This window comes from Colletotrichum fioriniae (assembly GCF_027942845.1).
Source record: "Colletotrichum fioriniae strain IMI 355084 chromosome Unknown scaffold_1, whole genome shotgun sequence".
In the NCBI taxonomy this organism is placed as follows: domain Eukaryota; kingdom Fungi; phylum Ascomycota; class Sordariomycetes; order Glomerellales; family Glomerellaceae; genus Colletotrichum; species Colletotrichum fioriniae.
The window spans coordinates 3,717,869-3,743,361 of record NW_027076837.1 but is presented as its reverse complement, the minus strand read 5'-3'; the positions used below and the strand labels follow the sequence as shown (position 1 = coordinate 3,743,361).

General features: G+C 53.4%; 6 protein-coding genes across 6 annotated transcripts; 1 reads left to right on the top strand and 5 right to left on the bottom strand.

Annotated features, from left to right (window-relative positions):
- Positions 1-765: 765 nt before the first annotated feature.
- On the bottom strand, positions 766-2,519 carry N0V96_000947 (uncharacterized protein; the record flags this gene model as incomplete). The annotated part of the gene is made up of 3 exons (XM_053198095.1): positions 766-1,003; positions 1,065-2,273; positions 2,338-2,519. The coding sequence occupies 3 exons, from the start codon at positions 2,517-2,519 to the stop codon at positions 766-768; spliced, it is 1,629 nt and encodes a 542-aa protein (XP_053044433.1).
- Positions 2,520-6,906: 4,387 nt separating this feature from the next.
- N0V96_000946 (uncharacterized protein) lies at positions 6,907-7,341 on the top strand (the record flags this gene model as incomplete). Its single annotated transcript, XM_053198096.1, has 2 exons — positions 6,907-6,952; positions 7,031-7,341. 2 exons carry the CDS (start codon positions 6,907-6,909, stop codon positions 7,339-7,341), a joined length of 357 nt encoding a protein of 118 aa, XP_053044434.1.
- Positions 7,342-8,864: 1,523 nt separating this feature from the next.
- On the bottom strand, positions 8,865-10,173 carry N0V96_000945 (uncharacterized protein; the record flags this gene model as incomplete). The annotated part of the gene is made up of 2 exons (XM_053198097.1): positions 8,865-9,358; positions 9,438-10,173. 2 exons carry the CDS (start codon positions 10,171-10,173, stop codon positions 8,865-8,867), a joined length of 1,230 nt encoding a protein of 409 aa, XP_053044435.1.
- A 4,177-nt stretch (positions 10,174-14,350) lies between these two features.
- Positions 14,351-17,729, bottom strand: KIP3 (tubulin-dependent ATPase kip3; the record flags this gene model as incomplete). Its single annotated transcript, XM_065756078.1, has 4 exons — positions 14,351-17,327; positions 17,386-17,502; positions 17,578-17,617; positions 17,690-17,729. 4 exons carry the CDS (start codon positions 17,727-17,729, stop codon positions 14,351-14,353), a joined length of 3,174 nt encoding a protein of 1,057 aa, XP_065615318.1.
- Positions 17,730-19,073: 1,344 nt separating this feature from the next.
- N0V96_000943 (uncharacterized protein) lies at positions 19,074-22,354 on the bottom strand (the record flags this gene model as incomplete). Its single annotated transcript, XM_053198099.2, has 4 exons — positions 19,074-20,053; positions 20,147-21,453; positions 21,508-21,941; positions 22,037-22,354. The coding sequence occupies 4 exons, from the start codon at positions 22,352-22,354 to the stop codon at positions 19,074-19,076; spliced, it is 3,039 nt and encodes a 1,012-aa protein (XP_053044437.2).
- A 1,274-nt stretch (positions 22,355-23,628) lies between these two features.
- On the bottom strand, positions 23,629-25,108 carry N0V96_000942 (uncharacterized protein; the record flags this gene model as incomplete). Its single annotated transcript, XM_065756077.1, has 2 exons — positions 23,629-24,974; positions 25,102-25,108. The coding sequence occupies 2 exons, from the start codon at positions 25,106-25,108 to the stop codon at positions 23,629-23,631; spliced, it is 1,353 nt and encodes a 450-aa protein (XP_065615317.1).
- Positions 25,109-25,493: the final 385 nt, after the last annotated feature.

Sequence of the window (25,493 nt, the reverse complement as noted above, 5' to 3'; positions counted from 1 at the left end):
ATCATGGAACTACTTTAGGCGTCTACTTGGGGTCTCTTTCCAGACCAGAGAACATGCTGCGGCACAGCAACGGAGGCAAAAGGACAGGGGACTATGGACACGAGTCGAATGGTTCGGCTTGGTATTCTGGGGCAATCCAAATGACCCCGATGGGTTTCGGCGTTTCATGGTCAATTTCACCAGCGATCGTTGCATGATGCCACCTTAGCAATGCCCGGCTGCAAGCAAACAAGGTGCAGCGTTTCATATTCGTATTTACACTGGTGCTGTCTCTCTCAAGGCTTCATGTGGTCCGGTAAAGGCATGCGAACTATACTGTCCAGTTCCCCTTAAGCGTTGCTGTCCGGAGCTTCTGAACAGCGACGAACCTACACTATGCTTATGAAGCAAAGGTCAGATGTCATCAGAGGGCAGCAAGGCAGGACCCGAGACTTATTCGATATCTCGTGAATGCCAAAGGCGGTCGCTCGCAGCCCAGAGCCTGTGAGGCCTGGCAGTGTGGTGAACGTGGCAAGTGAGCATTATAGTGAATTCAAAACTTTATTGAATTATGATCATAGGCCTTGGCCATGCGTGGCTTTGGACTCAAAAGATTGGTATCAAATGGCGCAACTGGGTGCATAGGGGCCACTTCCCACTACGCATTTCAACCCCTTTCTAACTCTCATCTAAGATCAAACCCGCTTGCAACTTCCCGTCATTTGACATTATAGCGTCCGTCTCCTTGCAAATTCTCTTATCATATCTCCTCCCAAACAAAAGTGCCTAAGCCGACTCCTTGCGGACGTGGGCGTGGGCGGGGTTGGTAGACTCGACCTGAATCTCGGCGGGGGAGGCCTTGGTGTCGCTCATGTTGTCGTGGTTCAAGTTCTTGTCAGAGTCGTAGTCGGTCACACCGAATAGAGCATCCATGTGCTCGAGGGAGATACCCTTGGTCTCGGGGACGAAGAACCAGACGAAGAAGAACATGGAGAAACAGAAGCTTCCAAAGATGAGGTAAGTTCTGCCACAATGTTAGCTGAATGTCAATCTGAGGGAAGAAGTATGAGCAGCGAATCACTTACCCGTAACCATGAGAACCGACGGTAGCCAGCATGTTAGGGACGGTGCGGGCAACGATAAGGTTGAAGAGCCACTGAGTGGCAGCAGCCAGAGCCACATTCTGGGAGCGAAGACGAGCTGCCGGGATCTCAGAGGCGTAAATCCAGCAGGCCGGACCCCAACCAAACTGGAAGAATGCGGCGAACAGGAAAATGGCGACCAGAGCCATGTAGCCGGCACCTGGGACAGGCTGTCCGGCAATGGGCGGGGAGATGCGGACATAGAGACCGATGTAGAACATGCAGCAGCCCTGGGCGATTGAAGTCCAGAGAAGCGAGCGGCGACGGCCAAGAGAGTCAGCCATGAAGAGCAAGAAGCAGATGCAGGCAAGGACCTTGACGATTCCGTAGACACCAGTTGACAGAAGAGGCGTGGAGCGACCGGTGACACCGAGGTTCTTGAAGATGGTAGGGGCGTAGGTGTTGATAGCGTTGGTTCCCGTCATTTGCTGGCAGATCATGAGGAAGATGGAGATGAGAGCACGGTTGCGGTTGCCCTTGATGGTCCACATCTCCTTTTGCAGGTTCTTGAAGGTGGCGTTGCCAATGAGCTGTCTCTCATGTTGGAGCTGGTCAACAATCTCCTGGAACTCATCTTCAAGGTAGGGGTGGTTCTCGGGCAGGTTGCGAAGGGTGGAAAGAATCTTCTTGGCCTCTTCCCACTTATCCTGGCGGGCCAGCCATCTGGGAGACTCGTTGCAGAAAAGCATGCAGATGAGGAGCATCAGACTGGGCAGGCCCTGGATGGCGAGAGGGAAGATGTACATGGTCTTTCCCGTCAAGTTGACCTCGGCGCCGTAGTTGATCCAGAAGGCAATCATACCTCCTGTCACGATGAATAGTTGATACATGCCAGTGAGGAGACCACGAATGGCACGAGGCGCGTTTTCCGAGACGTAGAGAGGGTTGATAGAAGAGGCACCGCCGACACCGAGACCTGCAATGAAGCGACCGACGAAGATGGCAGCGATTCTACCGGAAGAGACAGCTTGGAGGACAACACCGACGAGGATGATGGCGGCGACAGTAACAAGACACCACTTGCGGCCAAATCTGTCCGTCATGGGTGAGGCGAGAAGAGCACCGACCAAGCATCCGGCTTGGAGAGTGGATACAATATTACCGGTCAAGTTGGCGGTTTCCACGGGGTTGGCATCCTTGAGTCCGTAGTCGCTATGGGTAGATAAGTCAGTTTCTTGGTACTTGATGGATTGTGCTCTTTAGGCCCATCACTTACTTCTTGAAGGGCTCCATGACAACGACACCACCAATGACGGAACTATCCCAACCGAACGACATGGCGCCGAAGCAGGCGGAGGCGGCGAGTGCGAAGACTCTCCAGCCATAGATCTCTGCGGGGTCCGTCTCCATGGACTCATTGTGGACGATCTTCTTGAGGATTTTTTGCATTGTCGTCATGTTGGGCGGTTTGTTTCTCTACAACACGGCCAAACTCTGGCAGGGTTGGTGTTGCTATCGCAGTTGAATGGCTGGTGGCCGATGTGACACGACACCCTGTGATGATTGAGTCTCGAGCCAAGGTGAGTCAGCTCAAGATGTGAGGGGGGCGGTGGTGGGCTGAGGACTGGATGAGGAGACGGAGCGACGAAGAGAGGAAAGCGAGGGTTAGAGGGTGTGGGCTGGTGGCCCTGATATATTGCAAATCTGCAATGGTGTTTTCCCTTCTTTGCTGATCAGGACCCTCGTCTTTTCCCCAGATGGATAGAAACCCGGGGACCCCTCACTGCCAGAATAGTCAGCAATTTGCCATCTCACATGTAGCAAAAAGTAACCTGGGGAAAAGGGGATTGGAGGTGCTAGTGAGGAGTAACTGTCCGGAGAGCCACGGTCGCAGTCGATCCTGTGCGTCTCCCAGCCCGTCCAGAACCCAAAGAATCCCTGCTGCAGTCCTGTCTCGTCTGGTATAGCTCGTTCGTCTGCTCATCTGTGCCTCTAACCCCCAGAAAACCGAGCCTCAGCGAGTACCAAGACGGACGGTGAATTGTCCATGAGATTTTTCCGCCATTCAGAGGGGACGGAGAGGGCATCCCGATGGTGCTGGACCGACGGGGGCGGCAGAGGAACGGCTTGGCTCTTGGGAGAGGGGGACCTATTCGGTTTTGCGATCAGCCGACCAGGTCGTGCAATTGGAGGCTTCCGGCAAAGGGTGGGATACGGCAAGCATCTTGAGGGTGTGTGGTAACTGTGGTGGTGGTGGTCGACCATCGAGGTGGCCGGATGGGATGCAGTAACAAGCATGGCATGGCTGGGCTAGTCTCAGAGACTAGGCTTGGCAGGCTAAAGGCAGAACGGATGGCACTCTAGTCAGATGGACGACAGGAACGATGGCTCGGGTACGGGTGTGCGAACCAAGGGGAGACCAACATCGCAGCCATGGGGACTTTGGGGAAAGATCGAAGCATACACGTGCGCATCCTACCTACTGTTCGGATACTTGATGGCCTTAAGCTCGTTCGGGGCTATTAGTATGGTTCTCACGGTTCATCTATACAAATCGTGGACTTGACAAGGGAGGTTGGGGGGCTTAATTACGGTGTGAAGGCAATGAGATTAAGAGATGGATGACCCTGTACCCCCAGGTTACCTCCCAGATGCCTTGGGATTTTTATCATAGCAACAACAGAAACGAATTGCCCTCTGGCTGCAAATTGGGGGCGTATGCTACTAGTTTCAAGCTTAACAGTAATAGACATGACTCTCTGGGGCCCCAGAGGAGAGTCCCGTCCTTCCCCAGGTGCCCCGGGATGCGCACAGCGGAGCAAGAATAAAGTATCCGTATGCTTGCTAGGACGAACGGCTCTCCGAGCAGTGGCTATTCTCGTTGTGGTTTCCGTCGCCGAAATGTGGACCGCTCCTGGCAACGAACACGGCGCGTGATTTGCTGGAAGATGCGTCTCTGGTTGTCTCCCCCATCACAGTATTTAGGCTACTGGCGAAGGTGGAGAAAGAAGAACGAGGCAAAAAGGCAAAGAAATAAGAGCGTGGGCTGTAGAGTTAGACTACCATGACTGGCTGTACGAATAGAGTGTAGACCAGGGAGCAGATTTTTAGTGCGCTGGACTTGGTTTAGTTTCTTCTGCACTGCATATGCGCTGACAGGGAAGTCCGCGCAGGAGACGATGTATCCGTACAGGGTGACAGGAACACAAACACCAAGAGCCAAAGAGTCTCTGACAACAAGTCACCCAATTAATGGCTGAGGAGGCAGTCTCTTGATGAGTAGGTACTCCGTAGAACCAACTTGGTTCCGTCGCCTCCCACACCTTTCATCCCACGTTCCGGACTGGTTTCTACTCCAACCGATAGCCCATTTGTCGACCCATCCCCGTACGGTGGATTCTGTGGAGTAAGGGCGCGGGTAGGAGAAACGGGGATGGATAGGTGGAGATGTGTTGGAGATCGCGGGGGTCGTCAAGATGCGGTGGGTGAGTGAGATAGCACAGACAGACAAGAACTACCTCATGGGCGAACAGACCGTCAGCAAGTTAACGAGCAGCATATTGACTTTGTCAACAGACCAAGAATGCCTCTATCAAAGTAGATCGCGTCTCTCGGTTGACGCTTGACCATAGCTAGACTGAGCTCGTTCGTAGATGTCTTCAACCAGCGAAGGCATAGTCTAGACTCTTGTTGGACATCTGTCTCGTTTGTTGTCCCATTCTAGACTCGATCTGGCACTCCTTTGATGACCTTGACGACTATTCCAGCCCAGGTAAGATAGATCGTGATTCGACCAACCCCCCGCCAAACACGATTTTAAGTCTGGGGTTCCAACGGCCATTTCCATCTCTCGCGACACCACCCCGACTTTGTGGCGTTGGATCCTAAGGCTTGGCACCAAGTCATGAAGCTCATTCATTTGACGGAAAAATTAATCCGCGTTTCTGACCTGAAGGACCGGATCTTCCTAGTCTGATTCTGCCAACACTCTATTTTCGAAGCTTTCCAATCTTCCTCTGGTACGTACGTTGAGTCACTCTCGTATTTGATAGTTGGTTCTACTCGTTATTCGTCAATAAGTGTGCATGTATCTGTAGATATTCCAGATATGTCCAATACACCAAGCGCTAAGTACGCCACCCAGGTCGCCTGCGGCCAATATCATGCGATGCCACATACCAATCCCTCCCCTTCATGTCTGTCTGGTTCCGGACCCGAGCACTTGGGCCCTGCTAGACCTGTCACGCCCTGCACTGTTTGTATTGGCGTCTCATTTGCAGCTGTAGCTATCCATGAACCAATACTTCGGCATGTGCCGTACAGTCGCAGCCCAGGACTATGGAACTGGGGTGCACATCCGTCACGGCTGCCTCGTGGCTTTCGGAGATCATTAGAGTTACCTAACTAGACTCTGAAGTTATACTGGTTCGTGAACTATGGAAAGGCTTTCGACATAGTTCTACAATGTCGACACAATGTCGGCGCATCGCTGTATCGTTCTCGCGAATGATTCTCGTGTAAAGACAGGACGGAAGAATTTCGTCCTCCGTGACCCGACGTTGAAAACATATGCAAGCCACTCCAAGAGCCTCTGCGTTTCCCCTTTCACTCCCGTTGCCTCGGTCGCGCCACACCAAGCCCGCGCATCTCAGTGTCACCTCTCACATCCAACGCCAAGATAAACCAGCTCAGACCAAGTCCTTCGCCTTTGCTTGTCCCTGACCTGCCTGCGTTGACCAGCCGGGATGTCACTCAACGAGGTGCATCATCTTCAAGCCCCTGTGGTCACTGTATTGGGACGGGACCCGGCTCACCGCAACTGCGTTCTCAACGGGAACGCGTTCCAGCAAGACGCCATCATCTCATTCAAGGGTTGGCAATATGCTGTGTTTTACAGTAGCTACTCTTCCTCAAATCTAGGGGATGACACTCAGCCTGAACCTCTCTTCGTCTGCTTGGCTCGGCGCAAACTACCCAGCGCTGACTGGCAAACGATAACTTTTGACGATTATCTCCAAACTACCGACGATGGCCATAACACCGTTCAGATGGGCATCTGTCCGGGCGATGGCACCATCCACCTATCTTACGACCATCACTGTGACATGTAAGATCGCTTCTCAAATTCACCCTTGCGATAGCCCTGAGTTGTGTACCTTAGGCGTCGTCGTAAAGGACCACCGTCACTAACAGCTTCTCAAGCTTGAGGTATCGACATTCTATCAAAGGCATTGCCAGTGATCCAGAACGATCCCGATGGAGCAAAGATGTCTTCACTCCGACTCTCGATCACGTTCCTGGCATACTACTACCTCATGAGAACTTCGGCTACGTAACCTACCCACGTTTCGGTGTCTTGGGCGACGACATGTTCTTCTCCATAAGGAATGGGAAAGCTGGTCTAGGAGACGACCTATTGTACATATATCATGCCGCAACAGGGATGTACGAGTATGCTGGGAAACACTTGAAAGGCATCCAGAACAACCCATACGTTCATGGCATGGACTACCGTGATGGTACGCTACATATCACATGGGTATATCGCGGCTTCGTCCATTATGACGGATGGGATGATCATCTAGATACGAAACACAAACAACAAGCCGGCCCCAATGGAGCCGAAAACAATCATAACATCTGTTATGCTTACAGCGACGACGGGGGTTGGACGTGGAAGAACGGGCAAGATGAAACGATTGCTTCGTTGAGAGATGGAAGCTCAATTACACCGGATTGCCCCGGTCTTGTTGCCTTTGATATCCCCAAGGGTCGAGGCTTGACGAACCAAGAGGCACAGGCAGTCGATCAGGACGGCGGGGTGCATGTTCTAAACCGTGACACAATGGATGCAGAGAATCTATGGAAGCATTACTATCGATCTCCCAATGGTAAGATGATGGCAGCCAGCCTTGGTTACGAATGTTATCGTCACCAAGAGATCTCAGTTAACATGGTTTCTTGAGCAGGCACATGGACTCAGCATGCCATCGGGCCAGTACCCAGTCCTCGACGCGGCCGTCTAGCCATCAGCAGAGCTGGTGACCTCTTCCTAGTCCTCCCCAACCCGGCCAATTCATCTCTCCGTATCCTCAAGTCATTAAAAGAAAAAAGCTACGCTGAGTCAGTAGAAGTCTGGAGTGGTGTTGGCTTCATCGGCGAGCCGCTTGTGGACATCAAAAGGTTCGAGGACGAAGATGTGCTGTCCATCTTTGCCATCGCCCAGTCGGCGACCTCATCCGTAGACCGTCAAGTTGTCGTTCTTGACTTTCAGACCTAGCGTAAATTCGCGGCGAGAGAGAAAGTCAGATGAACCGGTCTCGGTGAAGGAATGGCGGGGGATGCGCATCGAGAAAACGCGATTAGCAGGTCTAGGTGGTGAGCGACAGGTTGCCGCCCATCACCTCCCCGATAAGTCCGCGGCAAATGCCACCGCAGTAATGGAATGGCGAGATGTTACCTCTGGTCCCCGGCATTGAGGGTTTCTGTGTAGACAGCGGGAGACCGTCAGATGGTGAGAGGACCCGTGGTCATAGTAAATCCAACCTCGGAGTGCCGAAGTTCCATCTCCGGCGTCCAACACAACGTCACGTACTGTAGATGAAATAGAGCTCTCCAGCGATGATCATACTGTGGATATTCGACCCTCATTTCAGAGTTGTGCCAAGAGTCATCGCAAAAACTCACTGTGTCGTATTTTGCCCCCAAAACTCATATCTTATTGGAGGATTTTGTGCGCCAGAAAGATGAGAGATACGGCTTTGTGAAAGTCTCTCCTCTTGAAAATCCGTACTAACTACCATACAGAATGTGCCGCGTAGATAACCCGCCATTGTGATGAGATCGCTCCGTTGCAATGAGCAAGGGAGCGAGGAAGGATGTTCCCATGCTGAGTTTCACCCGCTGCGGAATCTTTCCTCTTCACCAAGCTCACCAACTCCCATACCTCCTCCCCTTGTTCGTTTCTCTTGGCACAGCAGCCTTGCTCCGAAACCATCCACCGATGCCAGCCATCTCACCTCCTTCTCATCAGCCACCCTCTGCACCTCGGTATCCTGAGCCCGAGGATAGACGGTGTTCTTTCACTCCCACATTGCTTGCATGGATTCTTTGCCCAGTGCCCAGAGCAACGAAGCGCGCCGGACGGCCGCGCCGCTCTGGGCAGATCCTAGGGCCTGGGCAGGAGAGATGCCAGGACCTTGGCATAGACCAGATGGCTTGCCGCATGCCAAGGAACCCTTAATATGTTAACACGGTTTGTATTGGAGGAATGAAAATTTGAGATGGGAGATTGCGGTCGGGAATGGGTGTGAGTGAGCGATGAGTTGAGCTGTAAATGTGGAGGACGATTTCTCAGTGCATTTTAGCGATCCAAACACGACGCGTCTAGGGGGGAGACTTAGCTCTTGGCACTTCGGAAAAGGCTCAACAAGAAGCGATACTAATCCATAAACAAGTTACTTATACGGAAAAGGTCATGGTCAACGATGCACACGGAAAAATGGTGGAGCAGATTTAATCGTCTTTCACATGCCGAGTCTTATTATTCAATATAGACAATGCAACTATATTCCCGTGATCATCGCTCATAAATGTCCGCCAATATGCTACGAATAAGAATTATGTATAAGAAGTAGTGACTTAGTTGTCACATGAATTGTCCTGATGAACGATTCACCAAACAACCCTCAGTTCTCTTTCCCTTGTCCAGTCCTCAAATCCAGATTACCCGGGCTTCATGTTTGCTGAATCGTCCACCTCTCTCTTCTATTTCTGCTGCTCAAAGCTGCGCTCTCTAAGCATTTAGAGGGTCTTGGCGGCCCAGCCAAGCTGCTTGGTGCTGCCGTTGAAGACAACGAAGGCAGCCTTGAGGGCAATGTCACCGTAGATGGAGATGCCAATGCCGGCGTTGCTCTGAAGGCCACCGAAGCAGGTGGAGGTGCTGATGGGAGCGTAGTTCATGTAGGTGGCGGGGATGGTGATGCGAGCGGTGCCGACGCCGAAGGTGAAGGAAGGGACGGTAGCGGAGCAGGGGAAAGTGTAACCACCCTGGGAAGAATCGTACTTGGCACCGGTGATCTTGGCGTAGTAGGCGGTGACGATGGCCTGGGGAAGGAGGAGAAGGGTGGTGCCGGTGTCAGCAATACCGGTGACGGAGCTGGAGACGAAGCTGGCGGAGCCGACCTGGTAGCCGGAGGAGGTGAACTGCCACCATCCGTTGGCGGAGTTGACGGAGGTGTAGGTGATGGCACCGGTGTAGGCGGTGCTGTCAATGTAACCGAAGTTGTACTTGCCAGCTATATAAGTTGATTGTGTTAGTATCAAAGGTCCTGTCTTATTGTACATCACATCTAGTGAGATTGAGTGAGTGCTTACCCTTGCCGTGCTTCAGGTCGGCAGTGAAGAGGAAAGAGTCCAACTTGGACTTGGCAGTGTCGAAGAAGGTGGTCTGCTGGGTGGGCGAAACAGTGTTAATGTTGCTGAAGCCGAGACCAAGGAGACCGTCCAGGTCGCTCTCGGAGGTGAAGGAGTCGGAGACGGTGGAGGCAGCCTCGACGGCCTGGCCGGTGACGGTCAGACCACCGACGGTGACGGTGTCCTTGTAGACGATACCGCTGGAGCTGGAGCCATCACCGTAGGAGATGGACCAGGTGGCGCCGGAGAGGCGGGAGGCGGTGGTGGACTTGGAGGGGTCGTAGACGGTCTGGCCGTTGCGCTGGCTGGCCGGGGTGGAGGTCGAGAAGACCCACAGGTCGGAGGAACCGGTGTCGAAGTCGAGGTTAAGGGTCTGGGCCGGGGTTCCGATCTGGACGGGGCTCAGGTACTCAACATCGTACTCCTGGGGGTTGGCGGCGACGCTGCCAGTGGCACGCTCGACGAGGCCGGCAGAGCTGATGTTGGCGACAACGGCAGCGAGGTCGGCGGGGAGAGGAGCCTTGTACTTGCGGTAGGCCTTGGCGAGGGCGAGGGGACCGGAGCGGACGTAGCGGGGGTTCTTGATCTGCTCGACGGTGAAGCCTCTCTCCTGCTGGGCACCGGCGGGGAGGGCGGCGACGGAGGAGGCCAGGGCGAGGCCGGCCGTGAGGGCCGAGACGAAGGAAGAGCCAGTCATTGTGAGATGACTGAAAGCTAATGAAGCCGGGGAAAGGAGCAGAGAAGAGGATATGAGGACCGAGGAGGAGGACTGGGAGATGACCGATGAGGATGAGGAGGAGAGATGGGATGATCAACGGGGAGATGGGATGGTTTATATCGTCATCGTCCAGTCTATGAAGATGGTGTCTGGACTCTGGGACCGGGGACGGCAAGTCGGAGCGATAGGATGGATCATGGCGACATTACTCGCAGTCCTTGCCAACATCACGGGCTTTGGATATGTCAAGGCCAACAATACCAGGCAGGGGGGGAGTTCGTGAAGGAGGGCCATCATGGTGTGCGGCACAAGCTAGCCGTGGGGGAATACCACCTTCCAAGAGGGAGCATCGTGCAATAGCAAGGCTGCCTGTCGCGACTCCATATCGCGCCGACAAGGACGATGGTACTGCGCATCATGATTCGAGAGAACAGAGGGGCTAGATTTGATGAGAAGGGACGGTAGTCGGTAGTGTGTAGATCACCAAGGAGGAACAACAAGCAGTTGACTACTTGCGGCAGCCATCAACGGGCAGGCTAGTCTCGAACAGGGGACTGGTAGACTCTAGTCTCTAGAGCTCTTCAACTAAGGTCGTAGCTCCATCTGTCTCTCCGCCATGGAGCTCATGGAATGGTGGAAGATGGAACCCATCCCAAGGACCAGCCTATTCCCGGCCAGGGGGTGGGAAGGGTTATGGGAACTTTTGACCAAAGCTTGTCACTGGCACAAAGTTCCCAAGCAGCTGTAGACTAGATGGAAAAGAGCAGGTCGAAAAAAGGGTCGAACGAGTCGACGCTTGTTTGTCGAGTGTCGACGCACCGCCGTCCTCCGCTCTTGGATCCAAGGCCGGAGGTTGAGATGATTGAAAAGGGGAATAAGGCCAAGGAAACAAGCAGCAAGGCACCAAAAGCAGACGATATGAATGGAGCCGAGCTGATGGAGGGGGGTCCGCGGCGGGGAGAGGAGCGCCAGCGGAGGGCGGGACCAACCAATCCAGAGGCGAAACGAGGCATTCTCGTCTAAAGCGATCTGATTCTGGTCCATCACTCCATGATCCATCCACCCTCGCGATAGCCCCGGTGCCGGTCTCGAGTGGTGCCGTGTGGTAGAGTGGTCCTCGTTCTCGAGTCGACGTTGAAAGCACCTACCTTTCCGGGACATGGCTCCGGGAGTCAGCCAGGCCACATTACGGTCCAAGTCCGCTGGAGCTCCGAGAAAGGTCGAGGGTTTGGCTGGTACGTCGAGACAGCAAGCAGGCGAACCCATGCTTTGCGGCGGCGTGGTGGTGGTGTTCTGACGGCGAACCTACAACCATCCCGTCTCTTCCATTGGTCTTCTTGGCTCTTGATGCGCCTCGGCACATGGAAACAAGCTTTACCGCCAAGTCCCCACCCGCAATCCCGCATGCGAGCCCAGAGGTTGGCGATTGCGACCTTGCGAACCCTTCGATTGCTCGATCCCCTGTGGGCATTGCTTCATTCCATGCCTGCCCAGAAAATGCCCAGTCTGGGGCCGCAGCAGGTACGAGATCGAGGCCAAGACGGGAAGGAAGACAAGAGAGTTTTCTAGGTTTCTGGGGGAAGAATCCCAAGGGGGAGGTGGAGGAGAAAGAGGGACATGAAGGCTGAAGCGAAGGGGAAACAGACAGGACAGGGGTTGAAAGGGGGGTCACGCCGCTTGCCGCCGCAACTCCATTGTGTCTTTGCATATTCTCTGTGTCAACGCAGGATCCAGCTGAGCGGGTTTCGGCTGTTTACTGCCATCTTGGCGATGTTTCTTGGCGATGCTGCCCTGTGGCCCCAATTGCTACCTTGCCTTGCCAACCAAGAGATGAGTGAATGAATGTGAGTTTTGTGACTTGTGAGTGAAATCACCCGACTTTGCGAGTGAATGAGACTGAGAGAGGTGTTGACCTGTCATGACGTGCTGCGGCTATTCCGGCCTGGACCCTGTTCCCGTTGCATTCAACTTCTCGATAGAGACTGGGACCTCGCGGATTTGGCGACTCAGCAGGCGACTGACTGGGGGTTACCTTTGCAAAAGTTCGCGCGTATTGATTTTGGGGTCGATTGAACTATCCATTTTCCAGCTTGTTTCTTAATTGCGCCCGTGAGACTTTTTGACAGTACCTCTTCTCACATTCCTCATTTGATCTATGTCTCCGAGCGCTTTGTCGTCATCGCCGTCGATGAGGCGAGAGAAAGGGAGGGGCTCAATGAGCTGAAGATAGCCCCGAGAGTCGCCTCAACTACGGCCCAAAAGCGATGCCGACTCAGCCGGTCTCCATGCTATCCATTCGTATGAGAGAGATAAGAGATGAGAGAATCATAGAAGCAGCAGTATCCGTAATAAGGTACACACCACAACAAGAAAAGAAAAGAAAAAAGAGGCAAATAGGAGAAAAGGGATCATCAATCAGTGATTCAAAGGTCGAGCATTGCGCGAGAAAGCCCAGCTCTCGACAACGGCCAGCCACTCACCTCGGTGCTCATCACATATCGCAATCTACCCGCCCCTTCTGCCGACGACGCGATAAGCATCGGTTGGTGAAAATCAGCCGAATAAGCATGATTGGAATAAGATTGCGCCGTCGCAGAACTCTCAGTTACCCCGACCTGGGTCTCCCTTGGAACGGGCTTGAGTGGCACGAGTGCCAGAGTGCCAGAGTGGCAGACCGAGAGGGGGGGGACCATCCTATGGTCCCACGGTCCTGTTAGGTAAAGGGGAAATCTCATTACGTTACCGCCAGGGCCACGCCAGGGGAACTTAGGTAATGCCATCACTTATTTTGCCTTTATCGCTGGCCCACTCCGTCATTCCGCCCCTTCAACGGAGATGGTGCTTAGTTTGACGTCTCATTGCCCTTCATTGTGTCTGTTGTATATGTGTATCCGTATGTGTGTTTGTGTGTGTGAGACAGAGAGAGAGAGTCGTGTTGGGGATGATGATAATTACGTCGTGAGCTCCGTCTTCTCTTCCTCTCGTTGGCCGCTTCCATCTGCCATCTGATCTGTCTTGACCTGCTGAATGAGACAGCCTCGGCGCCGCGCCTGCAACACATATACAGCTGACGGGCTCTAGCCCTTCGGAATTTCCAAAGCTGATGGCGAGCCCGTCGGCGAACTCTGGTCGGCACGGTGCCCCCCTCATCCCGAGAGAAGAACTCCTGCAAGTCTGCATTCAAATCTCGTTTGTCTTTCCTCCCATTTCCCATTCAAATGCCTCACCCGGCTCCCGGCTCATGGCTTCATCGGCGATGGAAACAAAGGTTCCCCTCATCAATTAGCCAAAAAAACTATTTGAAACAGCGAGCGTTTTCGTTTCGAACGAGGGCCCTTCTTTCATTCTCATTGCGTTGTGCGCTGCCTTTGCTGCTTATGGCCTCATACCTCATTGAACACGATGCACAGTGGGCGGATCATTCGGCAGACCTTGGCCGTTGAGTTCTGTCTCATCATGAGGCTCCAAACTCTGAGGTTCTGCTGGTACAAAGTGTGCTGTTTTTAGCAGCATGACATGGCACCGACGGAAGGTCCAAAGCGATTCTCTCTCTCGCTCTCATCTCACAGACCCGAAAGTCTCACAGTCTCAACTCTCGCAACTCACTCGAGTCTCACACACACGACATACTCGCATTATCGGACTGTCGTTGCATGCCGACGTGCGTCAGTCTTGGCATAAATCCCGGGAGGGACGTGACCTCAAGGCTCACTGCATGTCTGCATCCACATTTTCCCAGCATGCCCTGTGTGGGATCTTCGGGGCGAGGTGTCTTGGCTGCTTGGCAAAATGACACTGTGAACCCGGCCATTTGTTTCTCAGCACCTGTCACCATCATTTCACTCGCAGAACGCGGGGAGTGGAGTTGCTGAGCTGAAGAATCGTTATCAGATGAACTGTGAATATATGCCCTATCCCGAACCTATTGATACAACAACCATACAAGGGCCCTCGACGAGGCCTGCCAAACGGCTGGAAACAAACTAAAAAGAACTCTCTGAGATTAAGATCCGAGGTGTGCCCAACGCCCGTCAATGAGAGGGAAAAAACAAGGATCCTATCCTAACAGGGAAGGTGAACCAAAGACTCCTCCATCGCCTCTATTGCGACAACTACCAAGCCAAGGGGGTATGATTGAAACCAAAGAATGAAAGAATCAACGCCAACCTGCCACGCTGGGCCTAGGTGCATGTCCCTTTTCGATCTTACCGGTCGCTGCCAGGCTTCCAATTGTGATGCGACGGTTCTTGAAGTCGGCGCTAGCCATTCTGTGCTGGGGCGCCTGTGGGCTTCCTCCCTCCAGCCTCAAGCTGCCTCCCAAGTGCATACGCCTCGCTTGCCCCGCCGTGAATGCCCGATCATTCCTGAAGTCAGGAGGTGAGCAGACCATGGGTGGTGAGAGCCTTCGCTCCGCACTGGCTCGTCGTGATCGAGAGATTCCGTTCGTGCTGCTAGCCATAGGGCCAGAAAAGCTTGCCGACGCGCGGTGGTTGGACCCGATAGAGTTTACTGACGAGATACGCCTTGCATTTGACGCCGCCGTCCCTCCTATGGACGACACGCGTCGGTGCTCGCCGCGGACCTTCTTCATCGAGTGCAAGGCCGATCGAATCTTTCTAGGGTCAATGCTAGGTGATTCTGACTCTGATCCGGACGGCCCCTGCGGTGAAGGGGGGTTATTCTCATCGGCAGAGACATTGCCGGAGAGCGACGTTCTTGGAGGAGGGCTGGCTCTCGCGATCCTAGAGCGGAAAGCCGGAGGCGACAGGTTCGAAGAACGGTGCACGTCCAGAGCGCGCAAGGGAGCTACTCGATCTCCGCTGTCTGATGACGGAGAAGAGCCGAGAGGCAAAGACATAGTCGGGATTGGCACAGTTGGTGATCCAGAACCAATCGACGAGATGCGGCCCTTGGTCAGGAAGCCAGCCTGGAATCTGTTGGGCCTGGCAGGAGGGATGGATGAAGACTCGGGGAGTTCCAGAGTCGGGCTGTCGTCGGAGCCCGAGTTACCCGGGTTGGGGGATGCTGTTCTCAGGTACGAAGGAAGAGCAGGCATTCGCAGTCCCTTTTCTGGTGATGTGTGCTCTGGCGTGGCTTCGAACTTCTTGGGCGTCTTCTCAAAGTCTGCCAATCCTGACTCTGTCTCGTCGTCCCTCCAGCGAACACCTCGCTTGGCTTCCGACTTTCTCTTCACCGGTGTAAATGAGACTCCCTTGCGGGGACTCCTTGGAGCCGCCGCCTTCCTACGGCGTGGAGACAACTTGATGGGAGACGCTTGAGGCTGAGGTGCAGGCTCGTTAGGGGGAACAAAGGCAGGCTGGCGGATGGGAGAGGTGGTGTTGTTGACGACTGCCTTCTTACGCTTAGGCGTACCCTGTTTCCTGGGAGAGAACTTCTCAACGGGGATCATGGCACCATCAGGCTTGACAACATGAGATGCGGCCGAGAAGCCAGCTTCTAGTAGTCGGTTGATGATTTGCTTGGCGTGTGCGACGGCGTCCTCTTCGTTCATCGCCAGCGTATCTTCGAGGGATGCCAGGATGTCGAATTGCGCCGTCAGAAGAACCTGCATCATGGCAGCATCGCCACCCTTGTCCATCTCGAGAACCTCGTGACTGGCTTCTCTGCCAAAGTTGGCCTTCAGCAGCTCTGCCTCTCGGGTCAGAGTATCAATCTCAGCCGCATCGGACTCGCCTCCGGGCAATTGTTTGATGCTGTGGTGGAGGGCCGTGTCGATAGCACGTTCCCAGTTGGTGTTCTCCAGCTTCTGATGGATGTGGTGGCGGCTGTGCTCCAGCTCTACCATGATGCCCTGTGCAGTTTTGCGAATGGCCAAAAGTGTCGCGGGCATCGCATCCTCGTCGCCTCTCTGATCGCAGACAGTATCGAAAGAAGCGACCCAGGCAGAGAGCAGGCTGATTCGTCGCTCAAAGGCCCTCAACTTCTTCATGTTGTTGATTCTGTCCCGTCTGTCGTTGGCCGAATTCTCATACGCCACACGGAGACGTTGTACGCCCTCGCGAGCGATGGCATCGCGCTTCTCCAACTGTTTGCGGAACTTTGCGTAAAATGTCTTCTCTGCGTCCTTTTGCTGGGCCTTGAGCTCGTTGATGAGAGCGATCTGCTCATCAATCTTGACCAAAAAGTCCTTGACGTGCCTGTTGACGTTGAAGACATTGCGAGTCACCTTGGTCTGGATGTTCTTGGCCCGGTTTGCGTACCGAAGGGTGTTTTGCGTCTCGTCAAAATGGACACTTGAAGGACTGACGCAGACAATCATGACAGTCTTGCAGTTGCCGCCGAGAGAGAATTTCAAGAGTCGTGTAAGTTTGCTGTTGCGATATGGTACGTGGTTGCGCTTGCGAGGGTCGCACAAGGCATTGATACAGCTTCCCAGGGCCAAAAGAGACTTGTTGATGTTTGCGCCTTCGAGAAGACGTTCGCCGCGATTCTTGGTGGCGCTGGCACGCTCACTGCCAGCAAGATCAATGATGCTGAGGGTTGCCATGGTGTGGGGTTCGTTGACAGAGGCATTACGGTCCTTTTGCGAAACATTGATTTGCAGAACGGCGTGGGATCGAGATGAGGTAGCGTTGGCTTCTGTTGGGGAGACTGTACGCCAAGCATTACCCTGCACAATCATGTCCATGACCTCTTGCACGTTCTTGGGGTGGTGGCTTGTCAGACCAGCAACAGACACGGCCTGGTTCGAATCCTCACGGAGCATCAATCCCTGCTTGCTGCCTCCGGGGATCAACAGGTCGCGGATCGTCTCATTGTAAATCTCAAGGTAGGAGAGGGTGATCTCGGTGGTCTTTTCCTGGCTGCGCTCGGTGATCTTTTCAAAGAGTTCTTGCATTGTCATGAAGATGATTCCGGGGTGTTGTGATGTTCCGGTGATGGTGTGTGTCTTGCCGCAACCTGTTGCGCCGTAGGCGAATACTGTGGCATTGTAGCCGTCGAGGACGCTGTCGATGAGCTGTTTTGTTGTGCCTTCGTAGACGTCGTTCTGGGTGGCATTGTCGTCGAAGATTCTGTCAAACATGAAGGTCTGATCTTTCACCTTCTTGCCATTGGGAACCACGGATCTTCCAAATCTGTGGACGGGGTTGTCCTCGGGAGGGTCGAAGACTCTGTGGAGGGGGGTTTATTAGGATGAGACGAGACTGCAGTGGCTGACGGGATACTCACAGGCATCGATCGTCGACGACTTTGATTACTGGCCTGATACCGCCCCTTTGAAGCTTGGGGGGCGCGGCAGCAAGCGAGCCGTCGCCGAGAAAGACTGTGCCTTCTTCATTGCGGGTTCTACACGCAGTCCAGTCAGTATTATTGCTCTTGGCCCCTCCCCTCTTTTTTCTTTTCTATAGTGTCTCGACATACAGTTGTGCAGCTTCTCGGATCGTGAATGGTCGTACTCGAACTGTTGAACGGCCAAGGTTAGCTTTTGCGCTCGACGAGTAGCTTAAGATACGAGAGGGTAAGGAATACAAACCTGCGACCGTGATGGAGGCGGCATTCGGATCGACAACCATGATTGCTAGCTATCGTAATGCTGTCTGTATTGTGTGGGTGTTTTTGTGTGCGAAGAGAAGAAGTGACTCGGATTCGTCCCGTTTGCCGGCTTCGAGGGGACTGTCTATCAAGTCGCGAGAAAGAGAGAGCTCTCTTCGAGTCCAAGTCCAAGTCAAGCGGTGCAGCAAACGGGGTGTAAATCAAGAAATAAACAAAGCCGCTTTGCAGCGCGGGCCGAGCATGTGCAGTAAGAAAGAGTATTGGGGAAGAATAAGAGAAGAAGAAGCACGAGCTGCTGTGGGGAAAGGGAGAAAGGGGGGGGGGTGTGAGTTAAGGTAGTGAGAGTGAGGGCGAGGTGGTGATGGAATGGAAGGAAGGAAGGAAGAGGAGAGAGAGAGTGAAGTGTAAGGTAGCAAGCAGCAGCTGCAGTTGGATAAGAGATTAGGAGATGTGAGGAGTGACGGTGGTCTGGTCGTGAAATGTCTTGATTTGAAGGGTCCCCCCGTTTCTTTCTGTCTGTGTCTGTCTAAGCTGTGCTGGGCTGGGCTGGGCTGGGCTGGGCTGGGACGATGGGCTGAGAGCTGACGGTGTGTACTTCAGTTTGGTGCTGTTTGGCCGTGTGCTGTGTGACTGACGTTTGTTGTTTTCCCACCCGCCAGGTGCCGCCGTTGCCCCCGACGACCGGGAGCCTTTTTAGCGAGGCAGAAGTGGAGACGCTAATCCCAATTCTCCGTGAGGGCCCACCACAATCAGTGCACAGACGAATGAGGATCGCTATCGCTAACTGAGCCACACCTAACAGCAACGGGGCACTATGGAGCTCATGTGGCTCACGTGGCTCAAGTACACTGTGGCTGGTATCTGCTCACTAGCCACAAACAACAACAAGAAAAAAACATCACCGCCGTGGGAGGACAAAGAAAGGCGAAGAAACGCTCCAAGGACCAAACCTACGGGTACACACTGAAACATGTCAGGAGTGATGGACTTGGTGAAAATGGACAAAGCCAGAATACATTTCGATCCACTTTAAACCGAAGAATTCTTCAAAGACCTGACCTTGTCGTTTTTTTGTTTCATTATGTATTATTGCTTACTTTGTTTCTCACCTTACCTTACTGGATGAACACCCAATACTCTAGTTCAAGCATGTGACTTTCCCTAGTCCGTACTTCCTCCAACAATACCTGGTGTCTCTGTAAACGCAGTCCGCTCAACGGCGCCCTGTTCATCACGTCCAAGCAAAAAACTCTCGGGAGGTCCCAAGTACGACTTTCTCACACCGCCAAGGTCAACCACCACCTTTTGCACAATGATGTTGGGCAGAAGCGCCCACACACGGAGCATATACGCGCCCTCCTGCGTCACGTTGAAAGATGTCGTAGTATAGTTGCCCGTGAGTCCCCAGACAGCATCACCCACGGCATAACCCATCCATCGGGCATGTTCTGCCCCTGCGTCTTGCCCACTGGTTGCACCGTCTTGGGCTGTGGTGCACTTCCACCGGTCGGGTACAATGAGATACCATACTCGAGAGGGTTGCCATCCCCGAGATAGTTGGATGTGGGTGAGATGTACAGCGTGACGTTGGCTTTGCTGGTGTTGCTGAAGAGGTACATTTGGTATTCCAGCGCCGGTCCCTCACCGAGCTTGACCTTCTCCGACTCGGGCGGATACAGTCCCACTCCACCCAAGGTGCGTCCGTAATTCTCAAACAAGTGATACTCGAGTTTGCTGTTACTGCTGCTGTTGCTTGACCTAGTCGAGTTGCTGGGCTCAATGATGTTCTGGTAGTGCGGTCCTTCGATCGAAACATGTCCATCGGATTCAACAAAACCCTTGGTAAAGTTGGACGGCACCACCCGGTTGACAACAGGCACGATGACTCTCTGTCCTGATCCAGCATACTTCTCTTTGCCTTTGCACGGCGTTGTGACATTGATGTACACCTGGGTCGCGTTGGGAGCTGCCGGTGCATTCTCCCAGTCGATCGAGATCCAGACACGGCTGTCTGTACCATTGTTGCCGCCAACCGTGCCGTTGTACTGGGAGAGCTTGACCCAGGGCTGCCAAGGACTGGCTGTCCAAGGGCATGCAGTATTACCACGGGTAAATACCTCAAAGTAACGCGAGATAGCTCCATAAGGATCCAATGGAGGAACGGCGAGGTCGTTGGCAGAGTTGGTGTGCCACTTGTCGTCACCCTGGACGCTGGCATTGGACCCCTCGACGCCGACACCGATTTGGCCACCCAGAGATGGGAAGGCTGTCTGGACATAGCGCATATCTGGGAGGGTGTTACGCATGGGCTGCTGCCAGTAACCGTCATATCCGAGATGGGTTTCTGTTGCGCGGCATGTTAGTACTAATCAGACAGACAGACAGAGAGAGAGAGAGAGAGAGAGAAAGAGAGAAAGATTTTGGTTCTTCAACTTACGATCAAGCATATGCTGCCACTTTCCGTCGAGCAGTTCATCCCATCGGATCGTCAGTTCGGCGTCCGCATCAAGTAAGGTCCTGGACTCGTCAATGATATCGTTTGCCAGGTTGCGCTTCTGCCCTGCAAACAACTGGTTCTTCGCACCGTTGATCTGGATCTTGTGGAGGATTTCGCCAGCTGAAATGGGATGCAAGATCATCTCGAAGAAAGCCGCCTGATATTCCTCCGAGAGGACATCGTACACAGCTTGAGCTTCCTCTCGAAGAGTGGCCCACTGTCCCAAAACAGCATCTGCCTCGTTGTAGTTGATGACTGAGTACGTGTTTGGCTCAACCAATTCGTACTTTCTGCGAGCAGCGTACATGCCATACCGCGTCAAGATGTCCGTGATGTTGCTTGCATGGTCGCCGCCAAACTCTCTGGTAGCCCAGGCTTCGAGCCACTTTCCGGTGCCGTCAACACCCCATTTTTCCGTGTCGTAGGCGAGATCGAAGAAGTGGCTGATGGGGATCTCGAGCGGCTTCAAGTCACCGACGTTGACAATCCAGATCCTGCGTGCGTTCCGGGCATACGCCAAGGACATCTGCTCCGCCGTCTTCTCTAGCTGAATCGTGTTGATCCACTTGTAGTCGCGCGGGTCGCCGACATAGTCAAAGTGGTAATAGACGCCCGCGCCGCCGCTCCGGTCAGTCTCGTTCACCAGAGGTAGCCTTCGAACATTTCCCCAGTTGTCGTCAGCCCACAGCAGAGTAATGTCCTCGGGTACGACGAGGCCCTTTTCTTGGTACGACTGGACTTCCTTGTAAAGACACCACAACGACGGAACCTTCGAGGCACTGTCGATCTCAAGTCCTTCTTCAATAATGGTTCGCTGATTGGCCACGAGCTCCTCCAACATCGTGACGATACCTTCCACTCCCAAGTTTCCCTCAATAGCAGTATCACCCGTGCCGCGCATGGCCATGGTCCACAAGCTGTTGCGAGCATAAGGTTTGGCACGCTGCACGCCGTAGCGGAAGTAGTCGTCAATGGTCTTGTTGTTGAGGTTGTAGGCCCATTGGCCCTGGTAGAATGTTCTAAACTCGTTTTGAGCGCGCATCAGAGGCTCCGTGTGAGAGCCACCGAGAACCACTTCGTAGGCGTCAAGGAGGGGCTGGTTCAGCGGGTCGTCGACGTAGACCATGCTTCCCCAGAGCGTAGGCCAGAGATAGTTGGCGCGCAGACGCAGAAGAAGCTCGCTGACGAGACTGTAGAAGTGGTAGTTGTACCCGGCGGCATTGTTCCAGGTGTCGTTCCATTTGGTTCTTTCTGCATGTTAGCCTTGTTCTCTCCAGAAGAACCAGACTGATGTGACTTACGAAACCCAGCTGGACAGACCCGGCTGCTCATCGTTGATGAAGAAACCACGGTACTTGACCGCAGGAGATCCCTGGACCTTACGATCAGGCAGAACGTAGATCTCGGTCGCTTTCTTGGACGGCACGTCGGCCCAAAAGTACCATGGACTGACTCCAATCTGCTCGCTCACGTCGTAGATACCGTAGATGGTGCCTCGGGGGTCACTACCGGCAATGACAAGAGCCCGGGAGCATCCCGGAATGGGCTCGTCGATCAATTGGCTGACGAATGACTCCCACTGTCCTTCAACCTCACTCGTATTGAGTTTTTGGGCCTTGATGAGGCTGTCAATGACCTTGGAATGGCCAATGGTGCCGACGATGACAACGGTGCGATCGGGGGCGGGGTTGGTGTAGTTGGGACCGGAAAACGACTGTTCGTCTAGAACTCGGTACTGTGGAATATGCTTAGCGACCATTCTCTTTTCAAAAAGAACGCTCTCCAGAGCCACTCAGATCACTTGGACTGCAGCACAAGAAGGAGACTCACAACGGTGTTATTGGTGACATCCACTGGCGAGAAGGTGTAGAGAGCAGGCTTGGAGCTGTTTCCGCCATTGCTGAGCGTGTAATTTGTGCCGGTGACCCGACCAAAATCCAAAGCCAAGTCGCCTGCTGCTCGAATTACTCCCCAGTAATCGTCGTCTGATACCAGAATTTGACCTGTCCCTATATCTCCTCCGGCAACTTGGAAGCTTCCAGACGCATTCTCAAACGAGACGATCGGTTGTTGCCCCAATGCCGAGATCAGAGGTGCCAGGCTCGACAGGACCACAAGGGAGATTGACTTGAGCTTGACAAACGCCATGACTGCGGGCTTATGGTGGCTCACGCCTGTATAAGTTTCACTCGCCTAAGGACAATGTCACGGACAGACAGTAGGCAGCATCATTGAGAAGAGAAGGGCTACCGCTTTTATTAAATACACAAACGAGCGCCCAATAGCGCGAAAGCGCTCCAGTCCTTGGATCAGGAACGGTTGGAGACCCCAGACCAGGATGACGCTTCTATGGGGAAATCAGATTGAACAGGCATGGCAGGGTGGGATCGACTGATGGTCCGGAGTATGAACGGCACTCACAAGCTAGAAAACCATGGAGAATAACCAATAACGGCACGAGAACCGCCTTCATGGACGGCCGGGGACGGGTGACACCAGCCAAGATGGGATGACGGTGCCTGACCGACGGGTAAAAGGGACCACTTCCTTGGCCACCATGACAGGCCGGAGCAAGGGCCGGCGAGGTGATTAGGCATGCTGAGAAGAGAAGAGATGGTCGTCCTCGATACGGAAGAGGGAGACCCCAGCCTCCAAAATGCTTGAGTCGAGCTTTCCCCGCAGCGCGGCGCGGCCGGGTCCTCGAAGCGAGCGGCTTCCAAGACTCTTTTTACCCCACGCCCGGCTTTGTTCGGCCACAACTTGCTCAAGAACCGGTGCCGAGTTACGGCAGTGAGCCTCTGTTGGGTATGCTGAAATTGGACTTTGATTGACCCTTTTGCCCTTGCCCTTACTTCTTCTCCAAGGACGTTTCTCACTTATGATTTTGTCCGGATTTACTTACATTAAACGAGCCAGACTTCATAGACATTCAGCCAAACACAAACAAAAGAGAGATGAACTGCCTACCCCAAAAAGCAATCATCTAAGCAATTTGGAGATTTCTTGATCTGCGCGTGATCTCACGGCAAAAGTCACTGCGGGGAACCACCAGTTGTGACACTGGAAGTGGAGAGTTGCATTTAGCCGTAAAGTGAACATCATCCCGGCCGGCACCAAATTCTCGCCATGTTAGCAACTTTACTCCCCCTGATTACCCGGTCACCCTAGTCTTGTTAAACAAAGTGGCAAGGAGGTCATCACAACGAGTAGCCCGACCCCTTGGGTCCGTGATATGTATTTGGAGAACTTCGGCACGTCTTGCCGCCCCCCACCCAGACACTGTTCGTGTTGAGGCTCTACAAAAACATACATGTACTTGATCAAACGCGTCACCACTCACGCAATCCCGGCTATCTCATATCGAGTGGGAAGAGGAGCGTTAACGCACCAATATCATAATTTTGATTCTGTTCAGCAGATACCTAATCTGGCTGGTTCACGCCAGATCGATAATGGACCTTGAAGACGTATGCAGAAGATGAGCCTCGAGAGAAGGAAACCTCGTCGATCTTTCTGGGTTCCGCCTCAATCCAAATACGATGTGTGATGACAGTCCCGTACTGAATAATGGTTGCAGATTTGGGCATCAAATTCGACTTGTACAGGCCCGACTGATCCGTAAATCGACACATCATGTAGTCGCGAATCTCCGACAGTCTCTCTTCGGCCTTAACCCCGGGGATCACTTGTGCGTATCTCATCAGTAACTCCGACTCGGTCCCTTCGACCGAAAGCTCGTCAAAAAGTGCTGCCCACGGTCGACAACGCGAGCCATCCCACTGAAGGCCACAGATGATGCCCAGGGTAACTTTCTGTAACGGGTATCCGAATTGGATCTTGAAACAATGCGTCCCAGCGAAATTGTCGAGCCCGTGGCAGTCAAAGACAAAGTCTGCGACGGAGGATCGCACGCATGCCTCCACAGGATTCGCAGTCTTGGAAATAATCAAGTTCTTGAGCTGCGAGTCGTACTCGAATCCGATCTTGGCTCCCATGAAGGACGCCAGCCTCGTCGTTTCGTGATCGTATAGCATCTTGCGGATGCAGGCGTCAAAGGTCTCCAGCGTGGCATTAGACCATTGTAATCTCGAGTTGTATGCATATACCTGGTCTGGAACCGCTCTGACAAACGTCGTTCCAACCTTGAGAAGCCAGATCGCAAGCCACTTCGGAGTCCCTTGCGTTCTGACACTGGTTTCGAGACAATCAAGACTCAACGCGTAGAACGCGTCAGCACCGTTCGCCGCATCAGCAACGTCATTCGCCGGCAGCCTGAGCTTTTGGGCCTTGACTTGAAGGCCGTTATTAGTGAGGGTAAAGTCGTTCCTGAACTGGAATCGATCTCGGTGTCTCATGAGGGTAGAACAATGTGTGAAGTCTGCGGGAGACTCTGCGAATACGCCGCTGAGCCCTGGAGCCGCAGGCGCTTGGTAATCGACCTTTTTTTGCCATGCAAAAAGGCTCAAGTCGTTGGTCTCATTGGCAATGTGTTCTTGAAGTCTTTGAAATGCTTTTGATCCCTCGCCGTATAGCAATGGCATGTTGATGTCAAAAATACCAAGGAGGCAGTAGGCAATGTCCTCGACTCTTGTGGTTTTCCGGCCGGCTGCCCAGGACATGCGACGCGCTATCGGGAGCGTTTGTAGGTCTGAGTTGTCTTGCAAGATGCTCACATCAACGCGTGTGATCTCCTGGATGATGGTTATGAGGTCGCTTTTCTCGCCTACCAAGTTCCATTTCTTGTCGTAAAACTCGATTTGCTTTGAGGCTATGAGCTCTTGAAGAGTCCAGCCCCGAGAAAACCAGCGGCACTTGGGTAATTTTTCCCGGAGATAATCGTAGCGATATGTGCCCCTCAGCCCTTCAGGTATTGGACTTAGGTCTGCTAGGTAGACGTAACATATTTCGGCGGATTGATACCAGGAGTACATGGAGTTGATGGCTTCTGTCAACTCGGCACTGCTGCTCTTATCAATGCAGCATGTGTCGACCCATGCGTACTTGAATTTGGAGCGAGCAAGCTTGCAGGTCATCCTGATTTTGTTCCATCCTGTCTTTGTCTTTGCACTGTTCAGATTTGACATGTGGTGAAACTCGACCTCTTGGTTGCTCCAGGTGTGGGAGAGAATGGCGTACGAGCGTGTGCCATTTTGTCGATGATCCGCAACGCGATGTAATGTCGTTTTCTGTGTGTCGATCAGCCACATGGCCAAGGCTGTGCGCATCAATGTTCTGGAGTACTACGAGAGCAAGGCCGCAATGCTAGGATGTTGACTGTTCTGAGAAA